General features: G+C 48.6%; 1 protein-coding gene across 1 annotated transcript; it reads left to right on the top strand.

The window, feature by feature from the left end:
• The first annotated feature begins 74 nt into the window (after positions 1 to 74).
• Positions 75 to 2,992, top strand: LOC136936993 (C2 calcium-dependent domain-containing protein 4C). The gene is made up of 2 exons (XM_067230711.1): positions 75 to 180; positions 1,121 to 2,992. Exon 2 carries the CDS (start codon positions 1,169 to 1,171, stop codon positions 2,447 to 2,449), a length of 1,281 nt encoding a protein of 426 aa, XP_067086812.1. The 5' UTR covers positions 75 to 180; positions 1,121 to 1,168; the 3' UTR covers positions 2,450 to 2,992.
• The last annotated feature ends 10,390 nt before the right edge of the window (positions 2,993 to 13,382 follow it).

The following is a 13,382-nucleotide window of genomic DNA, read 5'->3' as shown; positions in this document are numbered from 1 at the left end:
AACATCACCGCCGGGGATAGAAGCCTATATAAAACCATGATAGGCGCACAGATCGCAAGTCCATCGCGACCAGCGCAGAGAGAGGCGCGCGCATGAGAGGCGAGGAGTTGTCTCCCGGAGGAAACACCTGTTGGAAGAAAGCAAGACGGGATCGGATCCTCTGGAGTTTGCGTGTCTCATGTGAGCAAGAAATGCAAAACCTTAACCTGTATTTTATGACAAGGGGTCATATAATTTATCCATGGGTTTCGCTTGAATTTTGTTTATTTGAGAAGTAGCCTATTTGACCACCAGTGTTGATTGCTTGCTGACTTACAGTCACTTGTTGTGCTTCATATTATTATATATTATTTGATAAACTATTCAGAGCCAAAACCTAAATATTAAAATTGTTCAAACTTAGCTTATTTTGCGGTGTAGGCTAGCAGTTGTAGCATATTCAATGTTCATGCAAAGTTTTGCACTTTACGTCGACGCAACCCCTTTAAACAATGATGAGAACGACTTTCTACTAAAATGAAGCGAAATAGACTATGTTTTGGGGAATTGCAAATGAATTGGCTACATGCCGAGTAGATAGTATTTTGTCAGATATAGCTTTGCGCATTATTACCCACATCTGCGTTTCAGAGATAAGCACGGACATGCTGTATTCTTTTTTAACAATATGACTATCATGTTATTTTTTATGGAGTTATGTCTGTCGCAGCCGTATATTACACATTTAATTTGAAATAGTTTATTATATTCAGATTAATATCCTCCATAACCAACAAATACATTATTCATACTCTTACTGAATTCCAAGTGTAGAAGTCTTTTGTTCTCTGCTGAAAAACAACCGAACAAGACTCCACGGACACACACACACAATGTATTTTTGTGGTATATTTGTCAGGTCATAGTAGTTTTCATCTGTATTGAACAACGTCGTTTATGACAGTGTCCCATAATACCAAATTCAATTAGCTTTATTCAAGACTTCAGCTTGACATGTATGGTGAACAATTAATCTGGTTTGAATGAGGCAGAGTCACTGATGCACTGCGTGAACTGAGATATCGTGTTTGTTATCTGATCACTTTATTCCGATACACTTACTGCATTTATTTTCAAACAGCCACATTTCCCTTCCCACGAATCCCACTTGGTGGAACCCACTGGAACCATGTGGGTTCTGGAGAAGATCCGCGGTTCCGTGGAGACCAACGTGCTGCGACACACTGAGAACGGAGACAAGCAGGGCAAGACCCCGATGTACAGCAACGTCCTCACCCCGGACAAGATCCCCGACTTCTTCATCCCCCCCAAGCTGGTCAGCTGCCCCCCAGAGCCAGAGCCCCCTGACGTCAAGCCCAAGGAGCTCCTGCGTCCGTCCGCCTCGGAGCAGACCATCGCCAGCAGCGGCAAGAAGATCAACAGCCCCCGCAGCCCTCGCCTGGTCAGCAAGCTGGCCGGAGACACCAAGAACCTGCTGAGGGCCGCTAACCGTCACATCATCCAGATAGAGACCGCCGATGACGTGGTAGCGGGGGACACCAACGCAGACCCCCAGTCCCAGACGGCCATGTCCCTGCCCTACGTCCCCAAGACCCAGACGTCCTACGGTTTTGCCACCCTGATGGAGAGCCCCCACACACGGCGGAAGGAGTCCCTGTTCCACTGCGACCACGCCAGCCCCGTGACCTCGCCCAACGCCCAGAGGAAGAGCCAGGGCAAGAGCGCGGGCGGCGGCGGCGAGGGGAACCACCTGAACCCCCCGGACTTCAACTCCTCCCACATCAACCCCTACCGCTACTTCAGCGGCGGCGAGAGCGACACCTGTTCCTCGGCCGAGTCGTCGCCCTTCAGCTCCCCACTGCTGTCGCGCTCCGCCTCCCTGCTGAAGGTCTTCACCCACGAGACGCAGGCCAAGGTGGTGAAGGCCAAGCGCACCTTCGCCCGCCACAGCTCCCTCTCCACGGACGAGTGCAGCTCGGCCGAACCCAGCCCTAACGTCCCCCGGCGCCTACACTCCCCATCCCTCCACGGCGGCGGCGGCGGGGCGGAGCCCGGGGCGGAGCGCCTGCACCGCGAGCACACCGTCAACCTGCACAAGGGCGGCACGGTGCGGCTGAGCGCCGAGTACGACGGCGGGGCGTCGCGGCTGCGCGTCCGCGTGCTGGCGGCCAAGGACCTCTACGACAAGCTGGTGGACATCAAGAGCATCCACTGCTGCGTGTCGCTCTACCTCAGCCCGGGCAAGCAGCAGAAGCAGAGGAGCACCATCATCAAGAACAGCCGCAACCCCGTCTTCAACGAGGACTTCTTCTTCGACGGCGTGGCCGCCGCCCAGGTGAAGACGCTGGCGCTGAAGATCAAGGTGGTGAACAAGGGCACCAGCCTGAAGAGGGACACCCTGCTGGGGGAGAGAGAGGTTCCTCTGGGGAAGCTGCTGTCCGGGGTGTAGGTCTGGAGGTACGACAACGGGAGGAGGTACCCCCCCCTCCCCCCTCCGGTCGGTGTGTCTGCAAACTGTCTCCCTCCTCACCCGTACCCACGGCAACATCTCAGAGAGGTGCTGCACTGCGTATTTATCCCCGGTAAATCAGGAATCCACCTCTCTGATGCCTTGTCCCCCCAGACATCCCTGATCCATAGGCCTTCACGGTTCGACCTTTTGAACACGATGAATCTCATCGTGAGGTGAAAAGGAGACTAGAGTGAGTCTCTCCCCCTCCCTGTCTCGCCGGGGGTCTGTTTTATGTGGCATGATCGTAACGTCATGTGACTCGCTCTCTGTTGTAGACAGACCAGGAAATGGGTCCACAATGCCTTGTTTATTCAGCGGCCATGATGCTTTTGTCTATACGTGCGTGTGTCTTTGAAGTCGCACCGCAAACCTGATGTGCAAATGATCCTTTGATCCTAACCACCGCTCTGTGTAATTTCCAATGGTGGAGGGGGAGGGTCAAACAGAGCCATGTGATCGCAGGGTATTGTGTGTGGAGAATGGAACCATGACATCGCCATCTGGATGTCTTCAGCATGAATATATAAAGGCAGTGAGTGATATATATTTGCATTTTATATGTAGTTTCGTAAAACCTACAAGCCTTATAGGTTGAGAGAGAGAAAGAGAGCGAGAGAGGGGGGGGGGAGGGAGAGAGAGAGAGAGAGAGAGAATGCCACTTTCCTAATGCTGCTGAGCACGATTTTCTATGTATGATGTGTTATTTGTATAACACTTTTTGTATGTCCATGACTGATAACGTATTCAATTTAATTAATGATTGGTGATTGGGGGAGGGAGTCAGGTGGCTGAGCGGTGAGGGAATCGGGCTTGTAATCCGAAGGTTGCCAGTTCGATTCCTGGTCATGCGAACTGACGCTGTGTCCTTGGGCAAGACACTTCACCCTACTTGCCTCGGGGGAATGTCCCTGTACTTACTGTAAGTCGCTCTGGATAAGAGCGTCTGCTAAATGACTAAATGTAAATGTAATGTAAATGTGATTGGTACTGCCATTCTACTTCATTACTGCATGGCAGATCATTTGAGTCACTTCTCTACTGCGCGCAAACCACAGATGTGAGCCTGACCACTGATAGGCAACGGTACACTAAACAGGACAGCTTCTGAGTTTTGACGTGAGGGAAGTCTTCATCTTTCTGTTTCTTGCTCTGCGCTCCTTCAAAAGGAATTAGAATAAATTGCATGTGATTGCAGCCGCGAGTGCTAGCTAGAGTTCTGGAAGCTTCTCTGCAGATGGAAAAAAAACGAAAAAGGTCACCGTATTTAATAAGTGCCATTTGCTCAGACAATGTGGATGTTTCCTGTGTTTCCTGTGCAGCTAGTAGAGACACGAACCTGTGGAAGTGCAGTCGCCTGGTGTTTGACCTGCGATACCTTAGTATATGACGCACAGCTACTCTCGATGTAAACCAATGGCTGTTGACTTATTATATAAAGCTTTACAATGTTGTACATGTAGCTGTGATTATGTGATATGATCCTGTTGCATAATTGGTATCTGTGTATAAACAGTAGCCTATGTGTACAGTGCCTGCTCATTGGGTCATTTTATTGATAGTCGCTCCTTGGTAGACACAATATTTTCATATTGTTGGTGATTATGAGTACTGTGCAGTGGTAATTATGAAGTTTGGGCCCTGGATTACTTCTATACAGGGTTCATGTACAGTACCGGTCAAAAGTTTGGACACGTTTTCCCATTTTTCCAAACTTTTGACTGGTACTGTATGCACTTATGAAAGAGTGCTTTAATGACGTAGATTCCGTTTTGTCAGGAAATGTGGTTTGGGGTTCGCTAAAGGAGGTCTATTTTCGTAATTGAAAGTCTTTCCCATCTCTCTCTCAGATTGAAAGTCTAGCACAATAGATTAGAAATGACAAACGCCGCTCGGACAAAAGTCAAATTCATGTCGCCGGCTATTTCACCCCCACAGGTTTTTGATATGCACAGAGAGGATAATCAAACCGGTTCAAAAGGATTCAATTATCTTTCCCACTCAAGGCTCCGCTATCACCGGGCAGCAGGGCCGAAGCAGGCGTGTCTTCAGCCACAGTCATCCCCCTCACAGACAGCCTGCAAACTCCGAGCTTCATTACCCTGGTTGAATACCGGAATCCTGTTGCCACTAATTAGTCTGCTTGCCCATGTGTGTCCTCTCATGGCAGACCTTTCAGTTAAATCACGTATTAAAACTCCCGACATAGTATACCAAAGGGATGATCATTACAAATGCTGCACTAGTATTTGAGCACATCCTCATCGGTGCTGTTTATAGGAACATGGTAGAAGCTAATGCTTACTATAATCTGTTTAGACAGAGGGATGTTTGTGGTTCCTCTTTGATTTGGGTGTTACATCTTTCAGGTTGCGATCTCTCGGTGCTCATTGTGCAGTGCTGAACGCCTTCATGTGCCAAGGTGTTTTCTTATCTATTTTTTTCTTCATTTGAAATGGGCATGCTGTAATAAAACTAAATTGCTTTTTACAATTACTTTTCCCTCACTTGACGCATTAAACACAGAGTTAGTCGATTTGACGGCCAACCTTCATTTTAGTCTCTGAGGGATTTGAGAAAATTAACTTCCCCATTAGCTTTCCATGTTAACCTGCACTCAATAGCTATTCAATTACGTAAGGGGTAAATAGGTTTGACTGACAACATTTCAAAATGAGAGTATGGACCTCTTAGAGCTGGGAGAAAATGAATGTAGCAATGGGTATGTTTATTTCACTGATCACATTTCTGCAGTGTTGTTTCAATATGCTAAGATGTTTCTCTAGTCTTCCTGTTACGACAGGTGTTTAGAAAAATGTAACAAGTGCCAATCCTCAGTACTTGACGTCAAATTTTCCAGGTGTCAGATAAATGATGGTATTTCATTTCTTTCTATTCTATTGTCATATATTGGTGTTAGTCCTTCTCGGTACAGTCTTTTTTATTGTGTTGTAAATGATGATTGACGCCTGTGAGTTCTGTTGACTTTGTTTCTGAATATACGGAATGCCCTGATTAAAACAAAAGTTAATGTAGACGTACACTTGCCTTTTAATGTGATCTGTCTCTCCCTTCCTCTCTCTCTTCCTCTCTCTCTCTCTCTCTCTCTCTCTCTCTCTCTCTCTCATCCCACGGCTCGATCTCTCATTATCTGACCCAGTCAGATGCTAGTGCAACACGCCTGTTCCCTCGCGTTAGCTCTAGAGCTTGTTACCGCCTCTCTCTGCTGTTCTGGCCTAGCTGGTACTCGTCCTATCACAGAACCTCTGACCCCGCTAGGTCTCTATTTGGCTGCAAGCTATGACCCGCCGTTCGTGAACAGGAGCAGCCCTCCAGCCCCCCCCCTCCATCCCCTAGTCCTCTTTGTTTATTTAATTGGCAACCCACTCAGAGCTCTCGACGTTGTCTGGGGATTGTAGAGACAGTCCCAGTTGGATACACGGCAAGGGGGGGAGATGGGTCTTAGACTGGTGACGAGACTGCAGCTGTTTCAAAGACACATTCACATCTGTAACACCGACATAATTGACGGCAGGAGAGAGGAGGTCCGTTATCTTCCTGTGGTGTACGGAAAGAAGCCGTTTCGCTTCAGGAGATTGTTCTGAGGGCTGCAGGGAGGGTCCAAAGGTTCTGACACCGAGACCGTCGACTCTCTGCTCTCCACGTCCTGCACTTGAAGTCAACAAGTGCCACTCACTGGGGAAACCCCACAGCGTTAATTTATAACGGATGCTATCGGGTTTCACTTAAACGGCAGTGGCAATCTGCCGACAGGAAGCTGTCTGTTTCCATGCTGTCCAATTTCCTTCATCTGTCACTCTGCATTTCCATCAGGACTCGGAAGTCCCTCAGAGTTGATAAACGGATGTATTGCCATGCAGCTGTAGTGAGTGTTGGACGAAGGTTGAATCTGTTGAGGTGGCCTGACTTGGTGCGTCTGTCTTGAGTTGCAGCCTTGAAACAGTACACTCTAGGGGCTAAATTCGATTGGGGGTAATTTTCATCCCTGGGCTTGCTTGACTTGTGGAAGTCAAGGTGGAGGGCTATTATTGGCTTTGGGATTACTATGGCAACCAGAGAGCATGAAATACAGAGCAGTGTGTTCGCTGAGCTGAGTTAAGGAATGACAGACATAGAGAGAAGGAGAGAGGTGAATATTTCCATCTCCACTCTGTATAACCTGGAACAGCATTTATTTTTGAAGGAATGAAGGATGCAGATGTTTGAGGTGATGTGAACCTTGGTCTTTGTGAGTGATCTGCTTACTGCAGAGACACCTTTCAACACTAAGACAAAGATACCCAGGTCCATTATGTGAGACCCAAGTAGCCCTGTAATTACACCCCTCAGTGTGGCAATCAGGCAGTCTGTGGGTGCTTATGACCGGGGCAGGTCACTGAAGTCCCTCTGTTGTAATCAAGCCCAGTAGATGGCACGCAGGAGAGTGTTAAAGGAGCTCAGGCAGACTTTCATGTTTTTTACCAGGCAGCCAACTCTGGTGATGATCAACAACTGGGACTTTGTTCAGAAGGCCACCGTGACCTCCACCTCCCCAGCTTGTCACTTCAGGAACAGCCAGGCAGCCAGGCAGCCAGAAAGCCAGCGTGTCAGCCAGACAGGCAGACAACATTTCAGTCAGCAGCAGTAACCAAGCAGAGAGAGACATATTTCTGGAGTCACCAACTGTATTATCAAATCAGCAATGTTCCCATAGCAACTCTGGAAGTGGTGAAAATGAAAATAAACAATATTACATTTAGTCATTTAGCAGACGCTCTTATCCAGAGCGACTTACAGTAAGTACAGGGACATTCTCCCTGAGGCAAGTAGGGTGAAGTGCCTTGCCCAAGGACACAACGTCATTTGGCACGGCTGGGAATTGAACTGGCAACCTTCAGATTACTAGCCCGACTCCCTCACCACTCAGCCATCTGACTCCCATATATTAGTAATAAGGGGGCAAATAAGTCACCTGACAGAACGGAACCGATGACATCCGTTCCCAACTAAAGCATCGCAGGAAACGTCATTAAACGATCAGACACTTCCCTGGAGAACTGTGGCAAAGAAGGTCATGTCACCCTGCATAGTCAGTGGAGTGTAGACACACAGCTAAATCCACACATAAAAACATCCGATTATGCAAATGAAATGGTCATAACTTCCTATTCTAGTAATAAAAACTGTATGCCGGAACCAAAGTGATGAATGCAATTTCATAAGCGGCAACAGTTTCCATCACGACTAATGACAAATATATGAAAACAGTGACTCGCAGATTATTGAAAGGTCATTGATAACAAATGGAACGCAATTTAATTTAGTCAATAAAGTATAATTAATCATTTCACATTTCCTGAAAGGTTCGAGGAAAAGCTAGGCCTACATATTGTGGGAAAGGGAATAAACAGAATGATCTGTCAACACTTACTCGCCCCAACCTCTCCAGCTCACCATCCCTTCTTCTCTTCTGCCTCCGAGTCCCTCCCCTCTTCCTCTCTCAGTGTAACACCGGTGAAAACAACTCGCTGATTGACACGTGGGCATGAGTCCAGGGGCTGCATCTCTCTAGGAGCCGGGATAAAAGCGGCTCTTTGAATGCTAGTGATTACACGACATGTTCAGTCAAAGACAAAAGCCTCGGTAACGTCCACATTGTACAATCAACATCGATAGTGCTTTCAAAAAAAATCATTGGCTCAATTGAACCAATGGGAGATCCAGAGTTGAGCATGACCGTTGTGGTCGAGGGGCTAACAACAGCCAGGTCTCGGATGAGGACCCAGCTGTCAAACATCACACCAGCGTGGGTCACCTGCACACACCTACATCAACATCATCTGTCGTTCAGAAGAGGCCTTTGATTCTACACACCTGTAATGGGGAGATCTGCCTTATGTCATCATAGCTTCCCCCTGTCCTCTCATTGGTTGGGTGATGTCGAACCCATCCAATCCCCTCTTTCTACCTAAGTGATGTCTGACTGAGTGTTGGGGGCTGTCGGGCAGGAAGACAGATACACAGACAGACAGGAAGACAGGGAGACAGGCAGGTAGGGAGACAGGCAGGGAATCAGGGAATCAGGCACACTGGGCCAGTGAAGCAGACAGAACCAGGCATGCACTGTTTGTTGTCCAGATTAATCAGTCCTGATAAAATGTGTGTGCCTGGAAGGGGAGGAGGAGAGAGGGGATTAGATGGCATACCTTGGCGTTGCCATGGCGACGGGCCGACTACGGAAACCGGTGTATTAACATTAGACAGGAGGCGCGCGCCAAGCGCCAGGGTCTTAATTAGACGTAGAGAGAGGGTGCAGGAGGAGGCTCAGTGGCTCAGCGTTATACCCCTTGTCCTTTCTCAACGCAACCCGCCTCCCATAAAATCAAAAGAAAATTAGCTCTAAAATGAACAGGTGTCCCAGACAGAGGGAGATAGGAGAGAGAGACGCTGAGGGCAGTGCCGCGGTCTGGTTTGGTTAACTGGAACTCTGAACTGTAGTCAGCCCTTATCCACCACATCTTTATCAAGCAACATGATCTCAGAGAACATTGCCTGTTCTACCCAGGCCTGTAAGGTTTGTTAGTAGTTGTATTGGTGTATCATCTAAAACATCTGTTCTAAAGTCATTACTGAATCATGCGCATAGAGGGCAACAGATGTCGGAAATTAGGACCTGGTGTCCTGTTTGTTTTGGATTGTTGGATGAACATCAAATATTGACTTTTGCTGCTCAAAATGGAATACAATCAACGAGTGTGAGTCTTTCATAAGGATGGCGATGTGTGTGTATGTGTGTGTTTGTGTATGTGCAGTGCACTCATGTGATGGTAACCCTATAGGCGTGAACCTTTTACTGTTTACTGTCCGTATATTTCTCCATGACTGCAGCCACAAATCAAAATACAGAACAATTCTGGAGTTTTGTGCGTGCTGGCCGGTTGTTCACACCCATAGAATGGACCATGAACAATCAAACACTTGTTATTATGCAACTTACATTTACATTTTACATTTTAGTCATTTAGCAGACGCTCTTATCCAGAACGACTTACAGTAAGTACAGGAACATTCCCCCGAGGCAAGTAGGGTGAAGTGCCTTGCCCAAGGACACAACGTCAGTTGGCATGACCGGGAATCGAACTGGCAACCTTTGGATTACTAGCCCGATTCCCTCACCGCTCAGCCACCTGACTCCCATTATATACTTATATATGTCTGGCATCACAGGGCTTTCGCAAGTGAATACCTTGTTGTCCAGATTTCCAACGCCATGAGCATACACTGACTCCCTTACAATATTCACTGATCAACAGTTGGTCATCCTAACTACATGCCGATTTTCACTCATTCAGCCTTGCGGCGCATGCAGACCACTTCAACCAAGGCGGTGAAAACCCCGAACGTCAATTGTAAACCAATTATAGCTGCCCGATATAGTCCCCCTCTGACACATTTAGCTCTCCTCATTGATGGTTTTCAGAGCAGTATCATTAGGAAGCTAAATGGAGAGATTTCCTTTATGGTTTTTCTTTAACCTCTCCATCATTCCCTGTGCTGTTCATTTCTTATTTCCTTGAACTGCTTGTGCCTCATGATGCTAGCTCTCTAATTGGCCCCTAGTCTGGTGCTTTCTCTCCTTACCTCCCTGCGCATGTAAAAGCTCATAATTGCAGAAGGCACTTAGTTTTAATGCTGCCACTGTTCCATCTTGTTTTGTTCCGTGGGTTCGTCACGATGTTTACCCAAACTCAGCATGCAGGAAACCGTCACCCGCTCACCTCCTCTAATAAAATCCTCAAGCCACTGTGATCCCCGTCAGAGAGTTAGACCACATGAAATGACCTTACTGCCCTCCCTGGAAATAAAACATCCACCGCAGGATAACAGAAATTCATTTCCAACTGAGCAAAATGATAGATTTAGATAACCAGGTTCCTATGACGCCAGAACAGCCAGCGAAACAGAGTGAAATTCGATATTGTCACACTACCTGTGGAGGGAAGGATTTTCCAGATCTAATTTTACATCAGGCATCAGTCACTGTCAGGAGTTGTGTGGCTAAATCGAACCCGTCTCCTTTTTAATGAGCAACAGGAGACAGTTTAAATTGACGCTGAAGCTCATGTGGAGAGGGTTTTCATAGAAACAAGGCGAGTAATTCTGGACCTTACATTTAGTCTTTTTTTTTAAATCCTTATTAAGACACGAAACTTCTCAAGGAAACGGTTGGCACTGTTTGTCACAGACTCTCTCTAAGGTGAAGGGTTAGTAGCTCCATATTGTAAAAAAAGAAAACGCGGGGCACATCCCTGAGCTGAGAAGGTGAACCTGGAGGCGTGCGATACCTGATTATGTCTCTTTCAATCAGGGATGTAGCCTAGTGGAGGCTAAATGCACGTAAACGCCGTTTACGCACCTCCCGAAATTCAGAAATAGCGTTTATCCACCTCTAAATTGCGGACATTTGGAGTAAACACCAAATGTCCGCACATTACATATTTTTGAACATATAAACGCTGTAGTCTGAATAATTGTATCTGCGCTGTAGCCTATATGGTCTGTGACCCTCCAATCAATGCGTTGCGGCGGCGGCGGCGACACCAATCAGGATCCATGAAGTATGTAAACACAGGCCTACACGTTGTGGATTAGCCTACCTGTTAGGAATGGATTAATTAGCCATGGATATCAGCCGATTTTTGAAGAGACCATCTAGTGCTCCCACTCCCACAGATGCCCGCAAAAGGCCTCAAGTACAGAGTAAGATAAATTCACGTTTGTAAACGTTGTTTTCCTTCGCACAACATCGCATTAAGACAGGGACAAAAGCTAGCGGCTAGCCTACTATTAATAACGTGCTTTCAAATACGATGATGCAAGTACAAGCCAACCTTACCGGTTCCATCTAAATAGGCAGGCCGCCTTTCCCGATCGAATTTTGATCTAAAGGTTGACGGGAATATTTCAGGACATGCGAGTCCCTCGGGACACCGAGCGATATTGGCACTGCTCAAGATCTCCCAGGCCTCTCATTGTTGACATACCACTCTGGAAAGGTTGAGGAACCAACTAATGCTCAAGGTATTGCCTTGTAAGACCTAGTCATGCGTATGTCCGTATGGATTTGTCTGGTCTGGGAAAGCTTTCTGTTGAGTTGTGAGTTTCCTTCAGTGTTGGTGTGTGTGAGAGAGAGTGGGGCTGTTTTGGTCCCATGTGACCCAGCAGAGGAGGGTTTCACCTCGGTCTCGCGTCTCACGACAGCCCGGTGAAGCTAAGGTAGAGGGTGCGGACCTTTTGTGCCGATCACAAGGGGGTCGGGAGGTGGTGCGGTGTGATTACCACAACAAAGAGGCGGACGAGGAGACGAGCGCGGTGGAGGAACCCTCCAGAAGGGCTCCATCCCCACCTCCGTCTGCCTCGTTCGCTCTTCACTGTCACCGCCCCGGCCGTTTACAGCTCGTCTTCTGGAACACCCGGGACCTGTCTGAGAGCCCTTTGACGCTAATACCGTCTCCCTTAATAGTGTGGATATGCTTGGGCTTGCAAAGGCTGTGATGTGTATTCGAGCGGACAGATGTGATGCTATACCCGTGGTCTGACTTCAGGCTTCCCATGAGCCTCGGCGGTTAACTAATCTAAAATAAACAATCACCAGGAGGTCCTTCGCCTCCCAGAGTCTCTGGGTCTTAACACTCATCCTGAGCTGCGTTGGAGGATGTCTGAATACTTCCTGTACCCAGGCCAGGAGCGTGATGACACCAGCGGGGAGAGAGACCGAGCCACGAGGGGAGGATGTCTGGTTCTGTTTATTTGCATGCATTTCTCTCTCTCTCTCTCTCTCTCTCTCTCTCTGTCTCTCTCTCTCATTCCCTCTCCATCCACGTCCTCCCTCCCGGCTGCTGCTGGCCCGGGTCTGCTCTACGTCCCCCGATCCCTCCTGTCAGAGAGTGTGGCGTCCACGGAGCCGGCTCTGTCCAGGCTGACTTCACGGAGCGCAGACCGACAGCTGAGCCCCAAGGCCAGCCAGACCCCTGGTGGTCACCACGCCACCTCCCTCCCTCCCTCACCACGCCACCTCCCTCCCTCCCTCACCACGCCACCTCCCCTCACCTCCCCTCCCTCCCTCACCACGCCACCTCCCTCCCTCACCACGCCACCTCCCCTCCCCTCCCTCCCTCACCACGCCACCTCCCTCCCTCCCCACCCCACTCTCCCCTTTTACCCTCGTTGCCCTCTGAGTGGGTGGGTGAGGGCTGTTCCACTGTGTCTCTCTCTGCTTGGGAAGGGAGCAGAGTTCCAATGTCTCCGTTCAGACACTGCATATGTGTATCGTATACTGCGTGTTGTGCGTTAAGCCTGCAGAAGCTGCGCGTCTCTCTTGAGTTGATGCAGGCTAAATGGACGATTCCTCATTCCTCCTTTGTCTGTCTCAACAGACCCGCTTTAAGCCCTGATTTCCCAGGCCTGTCTCGTCTGAGCTGCCTGTGGGGTCTAATTATGGATGGCTGTGTTGCCACGATTAGTCCAAGATGAAAGTGCATCACATTTCAGAGCTTTGTCCTCAGAGGAGGGGAGGGGAGGGGAGGAGGGCAGGGTAGATATCCCTCTGTTCTCTCTGAGCTGCTTGGTCTGGTGTCACCCACACATGCCAGCCTGTGCGGCTAATTACCTCCACACAGACAAAAAGAGCCGGAACATTCTGGACTTCTCAGTCATCAGTCGTCTCCGTCTCTTCCTGGTCTTCTTTCCTGCCTGCGTAATGTGCCCGTAATTACTGAAACATCGTTTCTCCTGAGGTCAGAGGTCGGCGCTGTTTCTCCAGCCTCTGGTCTTCCCCTGGACCCTCCCACCAGGGCTGGTCTGAGGTCAGAGG

The sequence above is a fragment of the Osmerus mordax genome, chromosome 27 (genome assembly GCF_038355195.1).
Source record: "Osmerus mordax isolate fOsmMor3 chromosome 27, fOsmMor3.pri, whole genome shotgun sequence".
NCBI classification, from domain to species: Eukaryota; Metazoa; Chordata; class Actinopteri; order Osmeriformes; family Osmeridae; genus Osmerus; species Osmerus mordax.
Note: the sequence above shows the minus strand (reverse complement) of the source record. Positions and strands in the feature narration are given on the sequence as shown.

Coding starts and splice junctions, on each gene's coding strand:
- LOC136936993 (XM_067230711.1), top strand. CDS start 1,169: ATGTGGGTTCTGGAGAAGATCCGCGGTTCCGTGGAGACCAACGTGCTG.